The 22,320-nt window shown below is 46.4% G+C and overlaps 1 protein-coding gene across 3 annotated transcripts in view; it reads right to left on the reverse strand.

Moving 5' to 3' along the window:
* The window catches only part of DAG1 (dystroglycan 1), a 48,692-nt gene that overhangs the window by 7,323 nt on the left and 19,049 nt on the right, over positions 1-22,320 (reverse strand). For 2 of the 3 annotated variants that reach the window (XM_070358936.1, XM_070358939.1), the window contains exon 2: positions 8,014-8,415. In XM_070358936.1, the coding sequence (XP_070215037.1) occupies positions 8,014-8,298 (285 nt within the window). In that variant the 5' untranslated portion in view covers positions 8,299-8,415. Of the gene's footprint in view, positions 1-8,013; positions 8,416-13,732; positions 13,961-22,320 lie in introns of those variants that run through there. The other variant, XM_070358935.1, reaches the window with a different exon arrangement.

Raw genomic sequence — 22,320 nt, forward strand, 5'->3', positions numbered from 1 at the left:
AAATAACAAACATTAAAGAAAACCCCAGGTTTTACCAAAAAGCAAGTTATAATGCTCAATCTCAAACTGGGCAATGGAAGAGCAGACTGTGTAGCTTTATTTTGGTTATGGAAATGAATTCTTTCACTACAGTCTACCCACAGCTTTATAGACATGCGGGGTAAGCCAAGTCAGAAAAACAGAGCCAAGTCACTCCAACCTGCACCTGCCTTCCCATCTGCAAATTCTCGCTCCTCGGAGTCCCAGAGCCCTGGCCACAGGGCAGGTGTTCCTCCCATATCTAGAGACCAAAGCAAACAGTTCCCAGCATCGTGGGTCCTCCTCAGACAGGAAGGAGAGACATTAACGTGCACAAACTGAAGTCCATGCATCTCTGAGCGTCTTGGCGCTGCAAACATCAGATCCAGGCTGCACTTTGGCTGGCACTGATTCATTTTAATAGAGGGGCTACAGGAAGCAAAACAAATCCAAGGTCCACAAGAAACCTAGCCAAGACACAGGTAAGCTGGCACCTCTACATTTTCAAGGCCATTTTAGGGAAAGTCCCTGAACTGGGAAGTCTGAACATGCCTGAAGGTCTGGCAGTGTCCACGTCCCCAAGGACTCCACCAGCTGCTCCTTCCCCTCAAGGGCCCTCAGTCAAGGAAACGCTCTGAGATGCAACACCTGCTCTACCTTGACAAAGCAGGAGACCCCCCAGCCCAGTCCACAGGAACTCCGGATATCCTCCCCAGCTTTCAAAACTTCCCAGTTCCAGACCACTTTTCCTCTTAGGGCCTGAGGGTGAAGCAGGATGTGAAAGTTCCTTCTCAGAGACACAGTGCCTATGACAAGCCAGGACTCATCTCTATAATAACACCCTACCCAAGGGGAAGCCCCATCTTCAGGAGCTCTTGGCTGACTCCCAGCTGCAGGCAGTCTAAAGCTTCATCCAGCCTCAGTTTTCTCATATCTAAAAACAGGGGGAAGATGCCAACCTTGTGTGATCACAGGGCCAGGCACACGCTGGACTCTGTCAGTGCTGGTTCCCTGCCCACCCCTCTGAGCTGAGAGAGGACACAGCACACATTGTGAGGCTCACAGCCACAGGAATGGGTCCAGGGTGTGTCCAGGCTCCACTCCCCAATCGTCCTGCCCAACTGGCCTCAGACCCAGCAGACACTGAGGCCTTGTCTCCCTGCTCATAGCCCAAAGCAGAAACTCAAAGCATCAAAGGAGAGCAGAGAGGCCAGAGGAAGAGGAAGCCAGGACCCTCTAAGGGAAGCAGGCCAAGGCTGGGGACCCTCAGGGACTTGCTTACCTGTTAAGACCTGTTTGCTAAGAGTGGATGAAAACATCGAGGGGGCCTGGGGGTGGGGAGAACCCACTGTCAGTGACAGCCCACAGCCAGCACTCACCTCCTCTAAGTCTAAAATGGGTGCGACTGATCCTGGCTCTTTTGCACTTGAGATTCTGACTATCCTTGGAAACCTTCGTTTACTCATACAGAAATTTCTGTCGTCACTGTACTGTAGCCAGCCATGACTAACCCCTAAGAGCTGCTAGGCTAGGAATGGCAGGCAAGAAGCAGGAATCAGAGCTCTGTGTGAAGTGCTCATAGCAGCAGCACATGTATTTAGGGTGACAGGCTGTCCTGGACATGAAACTCACCCCCCCCATTAAATACCGGCACAGCCTGAGAGTAAGGAGACCTCAGGCAATGGGAACAGGAGGCAGAAACGGCAGGAGGAAGCCTGACTTGACATCACAGGCTCCAGATCACAGGTCACCCAGAAAGAGCCAGAAACCTCGTCGGTTTCAGCAACCCTCAGAGAGACCACACTTCTGAGATGGAAGTTAAGCCCGGCACGGAGGAAAACAAGATCTTGAACAGCTATACACCCAGTTTTAGAGGTCTTGACCAATAAAGCCATCCAAAAACATTGGAATCAAATCACTGAATCAAAATCAAAAAACCTGAGCAGACCCACAAGGAGTTCTAAAGACTACCTGCCCTGTGATGCCCGCAATTAATCAGCACAACCAAGGACTGGGGAACTACCAAACAGAGAGGTTTTGGTCACGCCTCAGTCTATACTAGCAAATGACTAGTAACTGACTTCCTGTTCAGTTCTCAGACATTCTCTCCAATTGCTTATCTGGTACCTTCTCTTGCACAGTAGCCTGTCAAGCACGCAGTATGAAAAAAGACCTGTGTTGCAGGTAAGACCATGCAACATACGTAGAGTCTCTCAACCCAAAACGCAACTTCCGCACCTAGAACAATAAGAAACGGGCAGAGGAGCTTCTATTACTTCGCGCTTCATCAAAGAGCAGGTATCTGCCCACAGTCTGGGCCGTGGAGCTAGGCAGAACTGAAAGACAAAACTGAGGAGTTGGACTCTCACTAGGGCCTAATTAACTCTTATGATCACTGGCTCCTAAACTGAGAAAACCTAAGTTTTATCATTCAGAACCCACCAAGTGGTATCTTATCCATGCAGGTGTCACGAGACTTATAAACAGCAAGCAAAGACTCCAGAAAGATGGATGAGCACTTTCATATTCATGTCACTTGGAGGGGCTAATGACAGCCAGCAAAGAGGGATCTTAGGAATTAAGTATAATCAAGAAACTTCTCCTCATTTGGTGAGAAGTCCCTGACACTACAAACATTTTGGAGGGTCCTCTGGCACCTTCCAACCAACACCTTGAGCCAGGACAGTCCCAGGGGATCGGCCTGGGCCCTTCCCTGAATACCTAACCGATGTGCCAGCAGAGGGTGTTCTCAGAGGCCCATTTCACAGAGGCACAAACTGCTGCCCTGTGATACCACACTGCTTGGGCCCCTGAGCAGCCTGCCCTGGTTAAGCCCCCGCCTTCCCTCAGACCTGGTCACTGGCTCCTGGACCCTGCAGACCCTCTCCCCTCAGAAAAGCTACAGACCACCTGTCTATGGCTGGGAACCACAGGCAATACCCCTGGCACATGAAGCAACTGTGCGGTGGGTTCCTGTGCTGTTTGGGGTGATGGACTCAGCTTCCAGTTTCTGAGCCACCCCCCGCCCCACCCCATGGCACTGACTTACGTTCAGGATGAGCCTGTGTCTGGCCGTGGACTATGACAATGAGACAAATCTGCTCTGCGGCCAAGCTCAACTTCTGCAAATGATGCACATGGGCAGTCACATGGCTAGGCTGTGGGGAGATGGCACATGCCAACAGGAAGAGCCTCTGGCTGGAGGTCAAAGGGCCAAGGCTTTGCCCCCACATAGGGGAAGGAACCAGGGTGGACACACTTTGCTTTGCTGAAACACGACCATCGGTCCTGCTGCGTGACATTCAAAGCTCACACCAGAACATGTCCAATACCACAAAGGCCAAGGCCACGGGATCGTATGTTGAACACAACTTGTCCAGCCTAATCGGTGCCCCTCTGGTCTGAATTATGAAGCATTTTACCTGATGTTAACTGTTCTCATCTTAAAAAAAAAAAAATTCATCATTTTCCCCCCAAACTAAGGGACAGCTGAGCATAATTATAGCCACTAGTAAATTCTCAGAATCAGTCCATCAATCCCAAGCCCTGAGATCAACCATTTTCACTCTGTCATGTTCTTTCAGTCATCATCAGTAATTTTTTTTCCTCCTAAAACATAGAAGCCTATATATCCAGTAAGTATTTGAGCTGATGTGTCTGGGCAAATGCCATTCTGACGACCCACCCCCAAGGATGCCTGCCTTCGCCAACCCGCATTTCCCGGTGTGCCCTGTTCACAAGGGAGCCATTCAGAGCCAGGGAACACCCACTTGAGGCAGGAAGAAACTGCAGTTCATCTCACGCAGGCGGGGTGGCCGCAAAGCTCTCAAGCATCCAAAGAAATGCTCCTTTCATGAGCTCCCCTTCCTGGCCAAAAAGAGTGGCCATTGTTCTGCGGGGAACAATTGGGGGCCGATGCCAACGGCTGAGAGCACAGTCCCAGGAAGGGCTGCTCCCAGTCTGCCGACATCTTGGGCTGGGAGAAATTCCACATTGTCTCCAGACAAGGAGACTGAAGGGAAGCAGGGATGAAAAGCCATCCTCGAGGGCACTACCAAAATGAAACATCCGAGGGGGGCCCCAGAGGGGCAGCCCAATCGTTGTGTGAGACGCAAAGACTTCTGACCACCCCAGAGAGGAGGGGTTGGAAGGTCTTGTCATATAATCACCTTCCTCAGCTGTTCCTGCTTATGTGCATGCTTAGTCACTTCAGTCGTGTCTGACTCTTTGCGACCCCATGGACTGTAGCCTGCCAGGGTCCTCTATCCATGGAATTCTCCAGGCCAGAATACTGGAGTGGGTTGCCATGCCCTCCTCCAACGGATCTTCCCGACCCAGGGTCTGAACCCACGTCTCACGTCTCCTGCATTTGGCAGGCAGGTTCTTTACCACTAGCGCCACCTGGAAAGCCCTCAGCCATCCCTACACTCACTCAACTCAGAGGACAGGTGCCCTTAGGGAGCCGGCGCCAATCCTGCGGGAAGTCAGGAAGGTCACTTATACTATGGCCTACTTGGAACAGCTTCAGATCTGCCCAGCGAAGGCAAAGCTGGCTTCTGTGGGACCTCTCCCCACAGGACCTGAGAAATCTGCCTGCGTCAGGGTGGAGGAAAAGGGCTCCAATGCTAAAACAGCCTGAAAGAGGCGGCTGTACCCGTGCTGACAGAAGAGAAAATGAGCCAGAGGCCTGGGGTGGGTCCTGAGCTTGGCGTATCTGTGGGGCAGAAAGGGGCTGCTCTGCTGAGACATGGCATGCACAGGGCAAGGGGAGAGAGGAGCCAGAAGCCAGATCAAACAGGGCTTAATCCTAAGTGCAGGGGGCTTGGGAGGTCTGTTCTGAGCAGACTCGAACTTTACAAAGATGTCTCTTGCCTTGGTATGGAGAACAGACTGAGGGGTTAAGAACAGAGGCAGGGCACCTGGGAAGAGGTGAGCGAGTGCTACTTTGGCTGATAGCAATGTTGATGGATATGACTTGGAGGTCACCCCAACAAGGCTCCTTGGGACCAAGATCTGAAATGTTCCTCACATACCCAAGAATACTGGGCAGCCATTAAAGGTTACACTCCCAAAGAATACTTAAATAACAAAGGAGAAAAACTCAAAAGTACAGTGAATGAAAAAAGGTTAAAAAATATGATTTCAGGTCTGTCTAAAATGTCTGTGTGCCTATGTGACATCGATACTTGTTGACGAATGCAGAAAATGATGTACAAGTACACTGGTGGTAGGAACCACCAGAGTTTTTTTTTTTCCTCCCTTTCCTATACATTTATACATTGTTATTTTAACGGCGTGAAAAAAACTCCTTTACTGTAAAGGCTTTTCAATCCTGTTTTACACACAGGGAAACCAAAGCTCCAGGAATGAAGTCAAGCTTTAAGATTTTTTTTTTTTTTAATGTAGACCACTTTTAAAGTCTTCATTGAATTTGTTACAATATTGCTTCTGTTTTCTGTTTTGGTTTTCTGGCCGCAAGGCATGTGGGAACTTAGCTCCCCAACCAGGGATCCAGTCCACACCCCCTGCATTGGAAGGTGAAGGAAGTCTTAACCACTGGACCACCAAGGAAGTCCCTGAAGTCAGGCCTTCTGATCTGATTCCCACCCCACACAACCCTGATGTTAAGACTGTTTGGGACAAAGAGTCACACACTTTCATCTGTTTTTCTACAGGTTAATCAGCTACTAAATGGTCTGCTTTCCACAGATAAATACGCTCAGATAAAATCCTGTTTTCCTAATAAAATCTCTGCTCCCCTGGTGAGTAAGCCTGTTAAACATCTCTCTGCCAGCTATAGCAAATAGCCAGCTTGCTGTATCAACTCAAGGCAACTCTGGTCCAGACTAATCCATGTACAACATTCCAGTGGTCAACAGAACAAAGGTAATCAATCACTACAGGGTTTGGATACTCCGAAGATGAAATGTGATGCTGGGTAAGAAATGTACTACCAAAATTGCCATTCTTCATCTAATAGTGAGACTAGAATCTGGCTTACTGGGCTATTATGAAGATAACATGGAAACCTTTTGCAAAGACTCTAAAAGCCAGAAGGAGCTCCACGGAAGTGAGCTAGGATCTTCAGAAGTATGATGACCTCTGAGAACACGAGGCCACCCTAAGAGCAAGCTGTGACATAAAGAGAGGGGGCCAAAAAGGAAGAGAACACAGGGAGGGTCAGGGGAGGAGTGAGTCTGCCCAGATTCAAAGGTGCAGAGACACACCTCTCAATGCAAAGAGTGGTATGGAATTTGTGACCATTTCTAATCTAGAGGCCCTGGGTTTGTGGGTCAGAGAGAGGCAAGCTGGTGAAGACTCATTAGAGCCTCACTCTGCTTTGACCAACAGAGTACAAAGGAAGTTCCAAGCCCAGGCCTTAAAAGATGGGCAGCTTTCATTTCCTGTATCTTGGAATACTCAGTCTTCCAAGGAATACCTGTACACAGGTACAACCCAGCTATTGTACCTGTGAGGAAATCCAAGCACCGTGGAAAGGTCTACATGGGGAGAAACCAAAGACTCTGATGGGCAGCCCCAGCTAAGCTCCTTGTCAACAGGCAGCACCACCTTGCCAGCCATGAGTGAACCTCATGTTTGAAATGGATCCTCCAGGCCCAGGTGAGCCACTCTAATTAGTGCAGCAGAGATGAGATCCCCAGATGAGCTCTAAAGCCCTGAATTCTTGGCCACGAAATTGTGCACAAAACAAACTGGCCGTTTCAAACCACTATTTTTGATCCTTTGAATATACCAATAAATCTCCAGGACACTATATGTACGCAGAAGTCTAAATACAAAACCTATATAAAAACTACCATAACAAAGTATAGATCTTGGGATATTTTTAATTCATATTCAAGTTACGTCCCTGAGGAAAGTATGCTATAGTGTAAGGGTCAGAAAACTATGGCCATGAGTCAAATCTGGGCTGCCATCCATTTCTGTACAGCCCATGAGCTAGATATATTTTTTGCCATTTTTAAATGACTGAGGGGGGAAAAAAATCAAAAAAAGATACAGCATTACTTGACATGTGAAAATTATATGAAAGCAAAATTTCAGTTTCAGTCAAGTTTTTAAAAGTACAGTTTTACTGGAACAGAGCTACACGCATTCGTGTGCACAGGGTCGGCAACCGCTTTCATACTGCACTGGCCAAGATGGGGAACTGCAACAGAAACCGGACAGCCAGCCAAGCCAAAAAAATACTTACTCTCTGACTTTTTAAAAAGTTAGTGTGCCAACCTCTGCTCTAGGAGATGCTCATAGCCTGAGGGGTATACCCCACCCACCCACATTGCCACCTTGCAAACTCACTCAGGAGTTAGGGGAAATTCCATAACCCTAAAGGGATGGTCCTTCTTCAACAGAAGCTTCCGGTTGCACCAAGTTCCCATCCTTCATTGGCCATCTCTTCTGTTACCGAGATCTCAGGCTCCTTTGTTCTCTGGGTTGCTTGAGAACAAAGGAGATGAGGCGAGGCTAAAACGTATGTACTAATTTTGGGTCTTAAGGGACTGAATATATTAGTAAACATAGAACACCCAAGCACAGCAAAACTCTTGATATTTACTTATACCTTATATTTTTAAAATATTTTCAAAGCATTTAAAAGTTCCATATTTCTTAGGTTAATGAAAGGGGACTGCTTCCTTATACATAAGCCCTTCCATCAAATCCCTAATTGATGACCAAAAAAGTCTTCCAGAGAACAGATGTAAAAGCTTTTTAATAGTGACACTCTCAAAATGGGAGTAAGAATAAAGGTTTCGGATGCTACTCTGAGGAACATGGGGACCCTCTAGTGAATGTCAGCAGCTGTCCCTCTCTTAAGGAAGGAACACTTAATAGGTCCTGAAAGAACTTAGCTCAGAATTGCCGGAAAATTGAAAAACTAAACTTTAACTAAAATAACCTAAAACTAAGACTAAAATCAAAACTAAACTGCAAGATGAGAATTCTTCCTCAGTTACAGCTTCTATCCAGTCTCACCTTGATGACTTCTCCATTGGAAGCAATTAAATCTGTTGGAATGGTCACTCGAAATGAGCGTCCGACGACAGCCGTGCCATCAGGAATGCCAACCACGGTGGGAACAGCCTCGTGGAGGTCTGAGAGTGCTGAGTGCATGGACGCCTCGAGCTGGTTCTCCCAGTCCCTGACAGCCTCCGAAGGTTCACTGGGCCAGTGGGACTGAGTCACGGCCACAGACAACAGAAGGAGAAAGGTCCTCCCCCAGAGGGGAAGCGGCAGCGATGAGCCCACAGACATCCTCATCCCCGGTTCAAGTCTGTTCAGGCAGATAAGTCTCTCCAAGAAAAGAAGCAAGCGACGTGGTCCCAGGACTGGGTCCTCACCCTCTGCACACCTGCTCCATCCCAGAGCACCCAGAGCCTGAAAAAGAAGAGAAGACTTAGACTTCAGCAACTTCCACGGTTTCCAAGTTGAGCACAGGCAGTTAATACCCTCTAAGTGTTCCTGCCCAAAATATCTACCCTGAGTTGGATTAAGTCTCCCCCCGCACAGCCCAGGGTGAGAGCCACCAGCTACACGTGGCTCCTGAACACTGGAAACGTGGCTGGTCCATTACGTATAAAACACACAGCAGATTCTGAAAACTAAGTATAAAAAAGGAATGTACAATATCTCATTAATACCTTAAAAATATTGATTGCATATTAAAATAATATTTTGGATATAAAATATCTAATATAGTTAAGTAACTATTAATAAATAGTATATAATAAAAATATTAAATACATGATTAAAATTAACTCCACCTGCTTATTTTTATTTTTTTCCATATGGCCGCCAGAAAATATTAAATGACATAGTGGATCACATCATATTTTTGTTGGGTAGTGCTGCTCTATACCTAACTTCCAATTTATAGGAAACACAGGGCCATGAAGACACAGACAAATCTGGAATGTATGACAGGACCTTCTACAAGATAACTGATCTGGTCTTTCCAAATGCTGACACCTCTAAATATAAGGGGACTATTCTAGACTTGAAGACTGCAACCAGATGCAGTGTGTACATCCTGACTGGACCCTGGACTTACTTTTGTTTTTAATTAATTTTTTATAGAAGTACAGTTAAATTACAGTGTTAATTACTGTTGCACAGCAAAGTGACTCATATACTTTTACGTAAATGTGCATTCTTTTTCATATTCTTTTCCATTATGGTTTACCACGATACTGAATACCATTCCCTGTGCTATACAGCAGGGCCTTGTTCTTGTTTCATTCTATACATACCAGTTTGCATCCGCTAATTCCAAACTCCCAATCCAACCCTCTGCCACCTCCCGCCAGCTTGGTAACCACCAGTCAATCTTCTATGTCCCTGATTATATTTCTGGTTCAAAGATAGGTTCATTTGTGTTGGAGTTACTTTTAAAACAAAAAACAAAAAACACACACAAGACCAGCTCCCAAAGGGATAACTGACAAATTCTGTATGTGGGCTGGAGATTAAATTTATTGTTAATTTTCTTAGGCGAAATATGGCAGTGTGGCTTGATAATACCATCCTCAATTCTGACGTATTCAGAGATGAAGTGTCACAAATCTCTGCAACTCATTTTGAAATGGCCCACGGGGGGAAAGCGTGTGCACGTATACAATGAGGTAAGACAATGTGGCAAACACCACAAATACTTTTGGAAAAGCTGAAATACCAAGCATTTGCACAGAGGAGTGTGGCCAACTGCCCACTTCTTACACCCCCAATACTGCCTATATTTGCACTCAGTGCTAGTGAACAAAATTTACTTGAACTCTCTTACCCCCCACCCCCAACAGTGCCTAAAACCCTGCACATGTCCCCTGTCCGCCACACCAGCTTCAAGCAGCTCATGACCTGCACTGTGGGGCTTTCTGGGTGCCCACAGATGGCCACAACCATCACAAGCAATTTCCCATTCTGAAAAAGGAAGAAGCCCTGCCCCGAGCCAAGCTGTCTCGGGGCCACGTGATACTTTCTGACGTGGGTAATGAAAAGTAAATAAAAACGCTGAAGAAAACAAGGTCACTGCAACAGCCAGCATACTCTAAAGTCAGTGTAAGTCCAAGCCAAAGCCAAAAGGATTTTTTCAATGTTGATTTTGCTATTCTTGTTCTTATTTGTTGAACTAAAATTCATGAGACAAAAGCCAAAAGAGTGTAACAATCCTGAGGGTTGGAAGTCCTATCCTACCAAACCAAGACTTATCACAAAGCTACTGTATCAGGTGGGGCAGAGCAGACAGCAGACTGTGGAACCAGTCAAAGTGGAAGTTGCTCAGTCATGTCCGACTCTTTGCAAACTCATGGACTGTATAGTCCATGTATAGGAATTCTCCAAGCCAGAATACTGGAGTGGGTAGCCTTTCCCTTCTTCAGGGGATCTTCCCAACTCAGGGATCGAACCCAGGTCTCTTGCATTGCAGGCGGATTCTTTACCAGCTGAGCCACCAGGGAAGCAGAGGGACAGCCAAAACCAGCTCGCAAAGGAGATGTTCAAAGGCGCCAGGACAGGTGTCCGTCTATATAGAAAAAAAGTTAGGTTCTTCTGTCATTTCTCCATCGAAAATGAAACAAATCCCAGGTGGATTAGATACACAGATGTAAAAAGAACTCTGAAATTTTTAGAATATAGTAGAATATCAGCATAAGGAAAGATTTCATTTTTAAAAGATATCCCAAAACACAAAACTTTGAAAAGACAAAATGGACTTTCACTTCCAAGAAGATGAAGGAGGTGTATTTCTCCTTAGTTTCCCACTAAATACAAGGGAAAATTCTAGACACTATATAGAAAAAATAAACATGAGACTTTTTTTTAACATCAGACTCTTAAAAAAAGTCAAGAGAAGAAGGCAGAGCAGCTAGGGACCCCAGGATTCAAGGAATGATAAAAGTAGTGGGCTCCCTGGGTCTTCTTTTTGACTCATATATCCCAGAATTGGGAGCTGAAGAAGCTGGCAACCCAGAAATGCCAACAGAGGAGGCAAAAAACATTCTAACAAAAGTCTGTTCTCTTTAGCCAAAGGAGCAGGAAAGGGGTAGGCTAGCAAGACAGAAAACATTTAGACAATAAAAGCTCTATTCGAGCCAAACACCACAGAAAAAAACCGTGGCCCTACTCCTACCCATGCTGGCGAAGGCCAAGTGGGGGGCCTAGACTTCCACCCTCAGGAGGCTGTAATAAGACCCCCCAATATCTCCACTGGGGAGGGCGCTGGGACTTTCATCCCCACTGGCCAGTAACAATGCACCACCCTCTTCCTCCAGCCTCACGGTATCAGTGGAAACTACTTGGGAACCTAGACTTCTATAAATTCCCACCCAAGTAAGAAGCAGCAGCCTCTCCCCTTCCCTGCTGGATGGTGTCAGAGGAGGACTGGTCAAAGTCAGAACTTTATAATCACTGCTCAGCAGTGGCGAGGCCCACAGAACTAGAACTCCAGATCTTTGCTGCAGTGTGCAGGGTTTTCTCTAGTTGTAGCAAGCGGGCTCCAGAGTGCATGGGCTTAGCAATTGCATTTCAGGGGCTTAGGTGCCCCATGGCACGAGGGATCTTATTTCCCAGACTAGGGGTCAAACCCAAGTTCCCTGCATCGGAAGGTGGATTCTTAACCACTGGATCACCAGGGAAGTCCCCATTTATGTAATGTTCTTGAAGTGACAAAATTTTTTAGAGAGCAGATTAGTGGTTGCCAGGAGTTAAAGAGGGAGTTAGGACATAAAGAAAGCAGATGTGGCTCTGAAAGGGTAGCGTGATGGATCCTTCTGGTGACAAAAAGATTCTGTATTTGACTATATAAACATCAATATCCTGCTTGTAAGATTGTAATATTATTTAAGATGTTATCATGGGGGGAAATATGTATGGGTAAAGGGCATAGAGGATCTCTCAGTATTATTTTTAACAACTGCATATGAATTTACAATTTTTTTTTTAATGTTTTAACCTGCCCCCGAAAAAAAGAAATCGGAATTAGAATTTTAAATTTCTGTACAATAAAAGGATACCATAAAGAAAGTAAAAACGACCAACCACAGCCTGGGAGAGAGCTTTTTCAGGGCATACAGTAGCTGAAGCGTTCCTATCGAAATGTATCAGGTACCCTAAAACAATAAAAATGGGTTGAGAAGATAACAAGTACTTTACAGAAAATCTGAACAGCAACAAACATACAAAAAGATGCTCAACCTCCCTAGTCATCAAGGAAAAGGAAATTAAAGCAACGTGAAAAACACGTCTGCCCACCAGACTTGCCAGCAGTATTAAATGCCATACTTCTTGAGGGGGATACCAAACCACCATGGACTTAGAAGCTGGGGTCCTGCAGGCACTGGTGCCAAGAACAACTTAACTCCCAGTGAGGTTCTCTACCAGGAAAGGCAAAGTAGGAACACCCAAACTCTCCAACAGCTGGTGTTCACTGCACCCTGGGTGGAGGTCTTCTCCTGAGACCCTTATAAACTGCCCCAAATTAAAAGCTTTTCTTGAAGCTCTTTTCTGAGTTTTTGTTTGCTAGTTTGTTTTTAACTATCTCCCAGTTTCTTAACTGTCTGTGCTTCTGTACCCCTTTTACAGTTTATCACTTAATTTTTAAAATTTTCTGGGTCTTCTGTTTTATACTATCTTAAACTGTAACATTAGAGTTTCTTTTACTGTCCCATAGTGCTTTCTCCAATGGCCTTTTCCTTTCTTATACATAGTAATTATTATTTAGTAAATGGTGCAGCTTCATCAACACCCCACAAGACTGTACGCTGTGGAAGGCAAGGGCGGGGATGCAATCACTGATGTGTGCCAAGCTCACGCCTAATACACGAATGGAGAGGATACAAGAGGTGTTTTTTTGTTTGTTTGTTTAAATCTTGTTCCCATGTCTTCACTCTTCTGTGCACTTACTTTTCTATTTATTAGATCCAGACGATCTTTTACTTTTCCGATCCAATTCTCCATTTAAACATTCTCAGCTTATGTGAAAACAAGCCAACAGTATGAGACACACCCTTTCCTAGCAGGAACACAGGCTCAGTCTGCTATCTGCGGACATATGACGACACGGGGTATCTGGTTCATGAGCGTGACTAAGTGCTCTGCATTTAGCAAGCGGGCAATGACCAGGGCACAGCTCCAGCTGCTGCTATGTGCTGATTTTCCATGTTCTGGGGAGAAAAGGTCTTCTTGAAAGTTGGCCTTGCATCGTTCTGATACTGGCTTCCTATAAACAAGGGTCAGTCTCCCTGTGCTCGGAACTTGTCAGGCTGGATCCAAACACCAGGATTAGGACATCCCTCTGGGAGGTTTTTCAGTCAGTTCAGTGGCTCAGTCGTGTCCAACTCTTTGCGACCCCATGAATTGCAGCACGCCAGGCCACCCTGTCCATCACCAACTCCCAGAGGTTTTTAGACAGAGTCATATAGTAGGTCATCCAGAGGTGGAGGCACTACAGAGATCCTCCTCCCCATTCTTCGGAAGCAAAGCCTAAAGAGAGGTAAACACTCAACCATGATCACATACAGCCTAAGGTCAGAACATGGTGGGAGGAGAAGGTGCCCAGGAGCCAGAGAAAGACTGTGGTCAGAGGCATCCAGCCTCCCTGACACAGCTGCTCATTTCAACACTGCACATGCACACTCCCAGGATACCCTCCGGACCAGGAAATGCTAACAGTAGCCCAAGAATACGTCTTAGCTCAACTCACCACCGTGTGGCTGATGGAGGCTGCCGAAGCTCTCCTGCTGAGACGTGGGTAGTGGCTCTGGGTAACGTCCTCCTCTGTGCCAGCCCCTAGTGCAATGTCCACCATCGAGTCTGAGCTGAGCACTGCTCCAGACCCCAGCAAAGCCCCTCTGTGAAGAGGGCCTTCCCAGAGCCCGGGGGAAGCCCCTGGCACTCTGAACACCCGCTCGGCCAGCCACGGCATACAGTGTGGGAAAGGGGCACACTTCCTTTCTCCAGCTGTGACGCTGGGGACTCTGCAGTGATGGGCAGAAACAGAAAGCCAAGTTTTCAGCAGCTGTCTACAAAGTGGTGTCCTTTGTGAACCAAAATGCGTCCAACCTGCCTTGGAGGCAGGTGCATTTCAAGTTGACCACATCAGGCAGCAGGGACACAACTAGAGAATCAACAGCAATTACTCGATGACAGACGAGGGCCCCAGACACCGGAGGCAGAGTTCACCAGGAATGAATACTTCTGGCCTCCCTCTTGTCACTAATCTCTATCTCTAGGCAAATGAAGCACGTGGAGGGGGCAGGCAGAGCATCCTGTGACCCTGTCCAGACACACCTGGATCCCTGGGAACTAGAGGACCTCCTCTGGAATTCCAGCCCCAGCAAGGAAGCAGTTCTGTTCCACTAAGATTATCTCCCAGACCTCCAAATACCGCCAACACAGAGGAGGCTCAGGCAATAGAAACTTTTCACTCAAAAAACTCGAGGAACAAATGCATACCTGGCACTAACACAGTTCATAGTGAACTCAATGTTTCCTCACATGCAGGAAAAACCCACAGAGAATGAAACTTTAAAATATCTTAACTAACGTCTCTGAGAGAATGGCTCCCTACTAGTTTTTACTTTCTAGGAATGAAGGAAAAGTTGCGGGATTCAACCCATTATTAAGCACACAAAATGAGGCAGAGGCAGCCTACCCCACCGCTGGCAGGAACCCCCACATCTCCCACAGCTAGTTAGTTACCTAAAAATACTGGCTCCACCGCCCAGTTGCTACCATTCACCACGGTAATTAAGACATGTAAGGAAAAAAAAAAAGACATGTAAGGAAAATGGGATTTGTCTTTTTAAAACTGAATGAAAGTAATAACATCCCATGACTTTATTTTAAATGGTGAAAAGGAATCATCTTAACTGAAACCACCACTTTAGGTTCCATCCAGCAAGAAGGCTTTTGCCCAGACACTCTGAAGTTAAAAGTAAACGTTACATGTCTATTATTAATCTAAAAATCCGGGAAAGTTAACCAGTCTAAAACCGCTCAATCTGACTGCCAGCAAGATGTACTTAACACAATGTAAAACAACAGTGTGAAGTCACTGTTTATTTGGGTTTTAAATACCAAAAAGATGGGCAGATTCCTCTGCTCTGAGTTTAAGACAGGCCTTTTTCACACCTTGGTCAGATAAGGAAGGCGCTGAGCCACGTCAGTGGTGAAGACGCAAGGTGTCACCTTCAAATTGTTCACAGCGCGCAGGAGGCAGGAGAGGTTCCCCTGACCCGAGGCAGGTTCCTGTCTGGCCTGTGCCATGGGAGCATCACCAGAGGTGTGGGGGCAGCCTGGCAAAGACACCAGCAGGGAGCTCAGGAATGCACCAAGCGTCCGGGGCCACATACACAGCAAGAGTAAAAGTAAAGAAAATGTGGGAGGAAAAAATGACCACCTGTGAGAAGCAAGCATTACTCAACAGTCTATCAAACACACACTACGTGAAGGCCTTTCTCACCCAGAGAACTCTTGCAGACGTTCAGTGATCACAGATACCAAAAGCGGAGGTCCAGGAAGGGCAGTGGTTTCTGCTGACGGTGGTGTGGTTTTCTCAACAAAGGCAGGAAGGAAGTACAAGTCTTCTACCTGGGCACAAACCCATTCAGGTGCAAACACATCCCAGAGGAAGGGGAGAAAGACAAGGTTCAGAAGCCAGGGCCAAATGGCCATTTCTCCACTAGACTGTGATTTCAAACCTGGGTAGATTTTTAACATCCTATGTGATAGAGCTCACGGAAAAACCAGCTCCTGCTATACTCCACTGAACTCCATATGCTGCAGTTAAACATTACTCAGTACTCAAGTGCACACCGAAAACAATTAGGATGGTTAAGTTTTATGCTGTTTATCACAATTTAAAAAAAGTTAATGGTTAGTGTGGCAAACTTTGTTATATATATTTTACTACAATTATAAATATTTTTTGAAACTCCACATCACTCAAGAGTTACACCAATTAGACTTTAGGAAAAACACTTATATGAGCCTTAGATCAACTTTTAATTATTGCTTAAAAGCACCTCAGGCAAACTCCCTGGAGGTCCAGTGGTCTGGGCTCTGCGCTCTCACTGTCGAAAGCCTGGGTCCGATCTCTAGCTGGGGAACTAAGATCCCATAAGCTGTGTGGTACAGCCAGAAATCAATACAAGTGCCTCGGGTAAGGCTCCGAGGCTGGAAAAGGGTAGACCGAGCGCCCAAACACAAGGACCAGGCCTAAGTGTCCGTTTGGCCGCGGCAGCTGGACTTTGCAGGTGGGCAGAAGCAGTGGAGGAAGTGTGAGAGGTGGGGGCCAGACCCAGCAGAAACAAGCAGGAGTGAATTACTCCATTCACGTACCCTTGTGGCATCCAAGAATCCAATTAAATTACAATCATCCCAAAACAGCCCAACAATAATTAACACGTCAGTGCATGTTTACCGACTACCTACCCTGTACTATGTGTGCGGCTTCATTTGCTACGCACGTAGTCTTTCCAAGTTGCATACAAAAATAGTCAATTAAGATTTACATACATTACTAATAAGAGGTAATAAATGAAATACTTCTATGTTATACACAAGAGGCAATAAACTAAGCACAAGTGTTTTTCAAGTAGGTGCTTACTAGAAAATACAAGTTGTAATGATACCCCAAACTTCCTCTGGCTATCCAACCCATCTCAGGACAAAGGTAGGGCTGGGATAACATTGTAAGGGCAGGATGGCTGGGACCTGTCAGGTCAAGGCTGGACGCCAAGAGTTGCCCAGAGAGGAAAGGCAGGAGCAGAGGTCCCCCTCCTGGAGGGGTCTGGGGCCACGTAGGCTCTGCCGCCCTCTCCCCCACTGGCGCCTAGCAGGCCCTCAGCGGATACCAGGGTATAGTGACAAGGTTTCCACTGAATCCCCAAAATGATCCACCAAGCACAAAGCAAATAATCTTCTGACTTCACACTTTGAGGGCTTCCCTTGTGGCTCAGCTGGTAAAGAATCTACCTGCAATGCAGGAGACCTGGGTTCGATCCCTGGGCTGGAAAGATCCCCTGGAGAAGGGAATGGCTACTCACTCCAGTATTCTGGCCTGGAGAATTCCACGGACTGTATAGTCCATGGGGTCCCAAAGAGTGAGTTAGACATGACTGAGTGACTTTCACTTCACTTCACACTTTGACGTTAAAAGCTGAGCTTTCTGATATTTGTTTCCATTGTTCTACAAAAGACTAAAAATAAGTACCCTGGCTCAAAACTAACATGCTAATTAGGCTTCAGTGAATTAAGGTTAGAAAAAGATAGTTGACTGCTGGCCTTCCTGACCTAACTGGCTAATCAGATTTCAGAACAGAGGAGTGAGATGAAATATTCGGGAGACCCCAGCCACTACCAGCTCCCCCCTCAGGTCCCCCATTCCCACAGCCCCCTTGACCCCGCCAGCAACCTCTCAATACAGGCGTCAGGAGCCAGACAGGGGAATCCCAGCCCAGCCCCTGGGACTGGGAGCTCTTGCACCTTCACAGGAAGATGCCATTGTTCTGGGTGTTTATCTGGGCAAATACGCAACCTTCAGCATTAAAGCTATGACCTGGGTGGGAGGTAGGAGAGAGGTTCAAGAGGGAGAACATATGTATACCAATGACTGATTCATGTCGACGCACGGCAGAAACCAATACAATATTGTAAATCAATTCTCGTCCAATTAAAAAGACATAATTATAAAAAAATAAAGCTATGACTTGCTTTAGACCATAATCTTTTGGGGGGCCACATTCTTAAGTCCCGACCATCAAGAACATTTGAATCACGCCAGAAATGGCCAGATCAACAAACCTTGTTTACAAAAGGACAAGATACAAGTAGCACCCACTCCGTTCACTCAGACTTTCTTGCTAGCAGAATTCCTTCCCTCCCACATATGGCTCTGTCCAACTGGGCTTTCTACCTACCTCAGCCTTGCCACAGCTACAAAATCTAAATCATCACAAACTTCTCTGGTTGGTTTTAGGGGTATGCTTCCAAAGGCTGGAGCAAAAAAGCCAGAAGATGGCCTTGCAGACTCTGGGAACCCCTGCGCTGGAAAGCCACAGTGACTGTGTGACCAGGCAGTCAAGCAATGAAGAAGACCAATGCTGAGAAGGTTATGCCATGCGTGACCTCAGAATCAGGCCTGGAGTGGAACGGACTTACATCCGGGTTGAACACAGCTGAAGAAACCCTTGAGGACGCCCTTGTCCTCACCTCCCACTGCTTCTACCTCTTTGTTCTGCAGGCTTTGATCCCTCCCTGAGCACCAAGGAAGAAGTGGGTGTCCACTCAGTAGTAATTATTTGGAAATTCCTTCCTGACTTTTAGAACTCAAGGATTCAAAGTTAAAAGCAAAAACAGACAAGGAGAGGAAAAATGCAGAGGACCGTCTGTCTTATCAAAAGGGTGCAGACACAATTTACCTCTTCCCAAGTACTGGGGGGACAGTAGAGGCTACCCCGTATCGTACTTTTCAGCAGTGGCCAGCCTTTCCTAATGTACAAAGGTGTTGTTTTCTTCTTCCAGAGCCAAGATCTTCTAAATTTCCAAGCTGGGCCACCATCAAGCAAGAGTGGACTCCCACAGCACGAATGAACAGAGATTCCCACCAGCCCATAGCTTCATTCTTCAGATACTCTTCACATATTCTTTTCCCAAGGATCTTCAACTGGCTTCTGATGCAAGCACCAAGGCACCCTGCACCCTTCCCAGGCTCTAGGTAAATCATTTGTGCTGGGAGCTAACTGCCCCTTTTATAAATGACATTTATTTCATGTCTTCTCATTGTATACCAAATCCAGTGAACCTTAAAAGTTCTGCCGGCCTTAAGAACAGAGCTAATCAAGAGTCAGGAACCTCTGCATTTATCTTACACAGGGATAAAGCGGACATTGTGAGGGATTCATGGCAACACAGTCCTTCTAACAGGCTGGCCCCTCAAAGAACCACAGGGATAGCCGCTGCCCACCCATCAGAACGTCCTTGGTCAGGAAAGGAGACAGGAAGGCAGAAAGGTCACAGGCAAAAGAGAAAGTGTGAGTAAACTAGATGGAGCTCTGTTTCTATCTTCTCAGACCCAAGCTGCCCCCCGTAGAGCCTGACTGATAAGTGAGGACTTGGTCTCTGCCTCTCCATGTGTCCCGTCACCTAGTTATCCCTTGGTAAGATTTCTGTACGGGGGAGTGGGTGAAGCAGAAACAGTCAGGACAACAACCAACAGGAAGCGGAAAGAGTGCCCTCCACACCCTGTTCAAGCTGTTTATCCTAAGGCAGCAAGCTAGGCTGGAGACACTTTAGTGAGATGAGAAAATGGCCACAAAGACCGCAGTCCTCACTCTCTAGATGACTCTTGTAGGGGCCTTTCTGGGATTTCACTGACTGTTACAACCCAAGTAGATGTCTCACCATCAACGTGACCCAGAACTGGACATGGAGCAAACGGAGCCTCGAGCTCCTTGGAGATGCTTCTCATCTGAAGGGAGAGAGCAGCCCTCCAGTCCTGTGCCACAATCACTGCCTGGATCACTGCCTGCTGTATTCAGCAAATGAGTAGAGGAAAATCCTGACTTCTTTGTGACAAAGAACAACCGAGAGTAAATTCACCAGTTATCTGGAGCATTTATCTACAGCGTAGCTTTTTTGTTTTCAAGTCAAGCTCTCTTTATAAACTCATGCTCCTCAGACACCTCAAGTCACTCAAGCTCTCTAAAGCTAAGAAGAAGGAAGTCACCCAGCATGCTCTTGACACCAGAGTTGCCACCTCTCATACCCCAAAGATTAGTGCAGCTGCAAACTTGAGCAGCGGTCTCTGAGAGGGTCCACCCTGTAAACGACCGCAGCTAGTTCAAAGAAGAGCAATTTAAAGCGTGCATATGTTTTTGGTTTACCTGCAATGCAACCAGGGACCTCAGCTATCTCTTGCTTTTACAGACGATTAAGTGTTTGATTTTGACACTGACCGTGGAGCCAGGAAATCAACAAGGCCTGAACCTCAACAGGCACCTGAGACTCAGTGAGCACCTCACACAGGACTGAGGTGCACCTGCCTGGTACTGGTTACTCCGCTGCAGCTCACATCCTGCGGGATGACCCACAGCAACGAGTAGAGGGCCTGGGCACTGAAGCCTGTAAGGGGTTGCTTGCTTGCTAAGTCGCTTCAGTCGTGTCCGACTCTGTGCGACACCATAGACGGCAGCCCACCAGGCTCCCCCGTCCCTGGGATTCTCCAGGCAAGAACACTGGAGTGGGTTGCCATTTCCTTCTCCAATGCATGAAAGTGAAAAGTGAAAGTGAAGTTGCTCAGTCGTGTAGCTACCCCATGGACTGCAGCCTACCAGGCTCCTCCATCCATGGGATTTTCCAGCCAAGAGTACTGTAGTGGGGTGTGGGAAGGGGCACAACAGGCTTTAAAGGAATCACACCTGAAACATTCTCAAGGAGAATGAACATGTTCTAACTTCATCTACACCTCAACACTGCGGATGGGACAGGAAAGAGGTCAGTGGTTACCAAAGGTCGTAGCGGTCCAGAGTGGAGAGCTGCCAGCCTCCTAAATGCTGCTTCCTCGAGAAACCCACCCATCTCAGTCCTCCCTTAACAAATTAACCCTCCACTATGGTTTCCCTTCTTTATTAAATCCTCAGAATAGAGACAGCCCAGGGGCCGTATGTGATTTGTCCACATTGTCCTAACGATGGCACAGGAGGAACACAGGCCAGATCCAGGTCCTCCCACGACAGCAGAACCCACTTGGGGGACTCTGTCATAGGCTACCTGACACTCTAGGACACACGGGCTTCACTGCCTCGATGGACACCGCCGTTACTCCAAAGCTCTGACAACAGGGAAGGGCACAGCCTCGTGGGGCTGGGCTTCAGGCAGCCTACAGCCCGGAACAAGGCTCCCTAGCATCGATGTTCAGGTATATCCTTCCTCTTCAGAAATTAGCTCAGTGGTTCTGCTAATTTCTCTAACAGTTAAGCAGAAATAAATTATTTTTGAGCAGGTGAAATCTTTTATTTTGTTGCTAAAGTCCATCTCACTCTGTTAATGTCGTGTGTTTACTTGTTCCACTTACAGCAAAAATCAAGAACTGGAACTCTTTTATTCAGTTTGTGAAATGCCTTTATTGAACTGCAACAAGATTAAGTAACTGAATACAAAATTAGATTTATTTTAAAAGACTTTAGTAAATAAACATATGTACCATATGTATCCATATCCTGGTTTCTAACTGCTACTTTAACTAAAAGAAACCAAGGCTCCTTGTGGAAAGGGTTGACGACAGGCCAGGGAAAGAAACCTGAAACATCTTGCTGCACTGGAAAATCAGGAAGTGCTCAAACCATGATGAAGAAGACATGTCAAAAGAACACAGGAGCCAGCCTCTGTGTTCCTGCTAGCCAAACCTGGGACAATCTGGGCCTCAAAATGAATAATGACAAGAATGGGTGATATCACACTAAGTTATCAATGTGAAATCACATACACAAAGCAATGAATGGAGGCGAGAAGGCTCTTCGAGTGAGATGACAATACAGAAGGAATGATGGTCTTAGAAGCATCACTGCATGCTGAAAGCAGAGGGTCCAAGTCTGAAAAGGAACAGGATATTTACATAGTGTCCTCCCATGAATTACTTATTAATTGCAAAGGAAAAAATGGCAACTTTACAGAGGAAAAAACTGTTAGGTACCTTCCCAGCCAGGGCTGATCATCAGGACAAACCAGCACTGTGTACCTACTCACATGGGGCTGGTTATCAAAGACACTGTTGGACAACTGAGGAATCTAAACATGGAATGTATTAACAGATTAGACACTGTACCAATATGATATTTCCTCATACTGACAGACATATTGTGGTCATATAAGAGAAGATCCTTATTCTTAGGAAATACATGATTAGGTATTTAGGAGTGAAGGGGCATGGTGTTTGCCAATCACTCATAGATGGTTCAGGGGGAAAAAACGTATAGAGAGGGAAAAGAAAGAGAATGACAAAGCAAAAAGAAGGCAAAATAGAAACAAATAGCGACTCAAGGTAGCATATTTAGGAGTTTCCTGTACCACTCTAGCAATTTTTCTGCCAGTCTGAAGTTGTATCCAAATTTTGAGTTACAAAAATATAAGCTATGTGACATGAACATAAGTGCTAAGAGAAAGGAAGGTGGGGCATGGTCTGCCTCTCGTCTCACGACCTCAGTTCTTCCCCGACAAAGCAGCAATGTTCATCAGCAGTCGTGAGGCAAAGTCAGCAGTAGATGGGTTCTGTGAGCACTGAGGGCCTAA

Source organism: Bos mutus, chromosome 22 (assembly GCF_027580195.1).
Source record: "Bos mutus isolate GX-2022 chromosome 22, NWIPB_WYAK_1.1, whole genome shotgun sequence".
NCBI lineage: Eukaryota > Metazoa > Chordata > Mammalia > Artiodactyla > Bovidae > Bos > Bos mutus.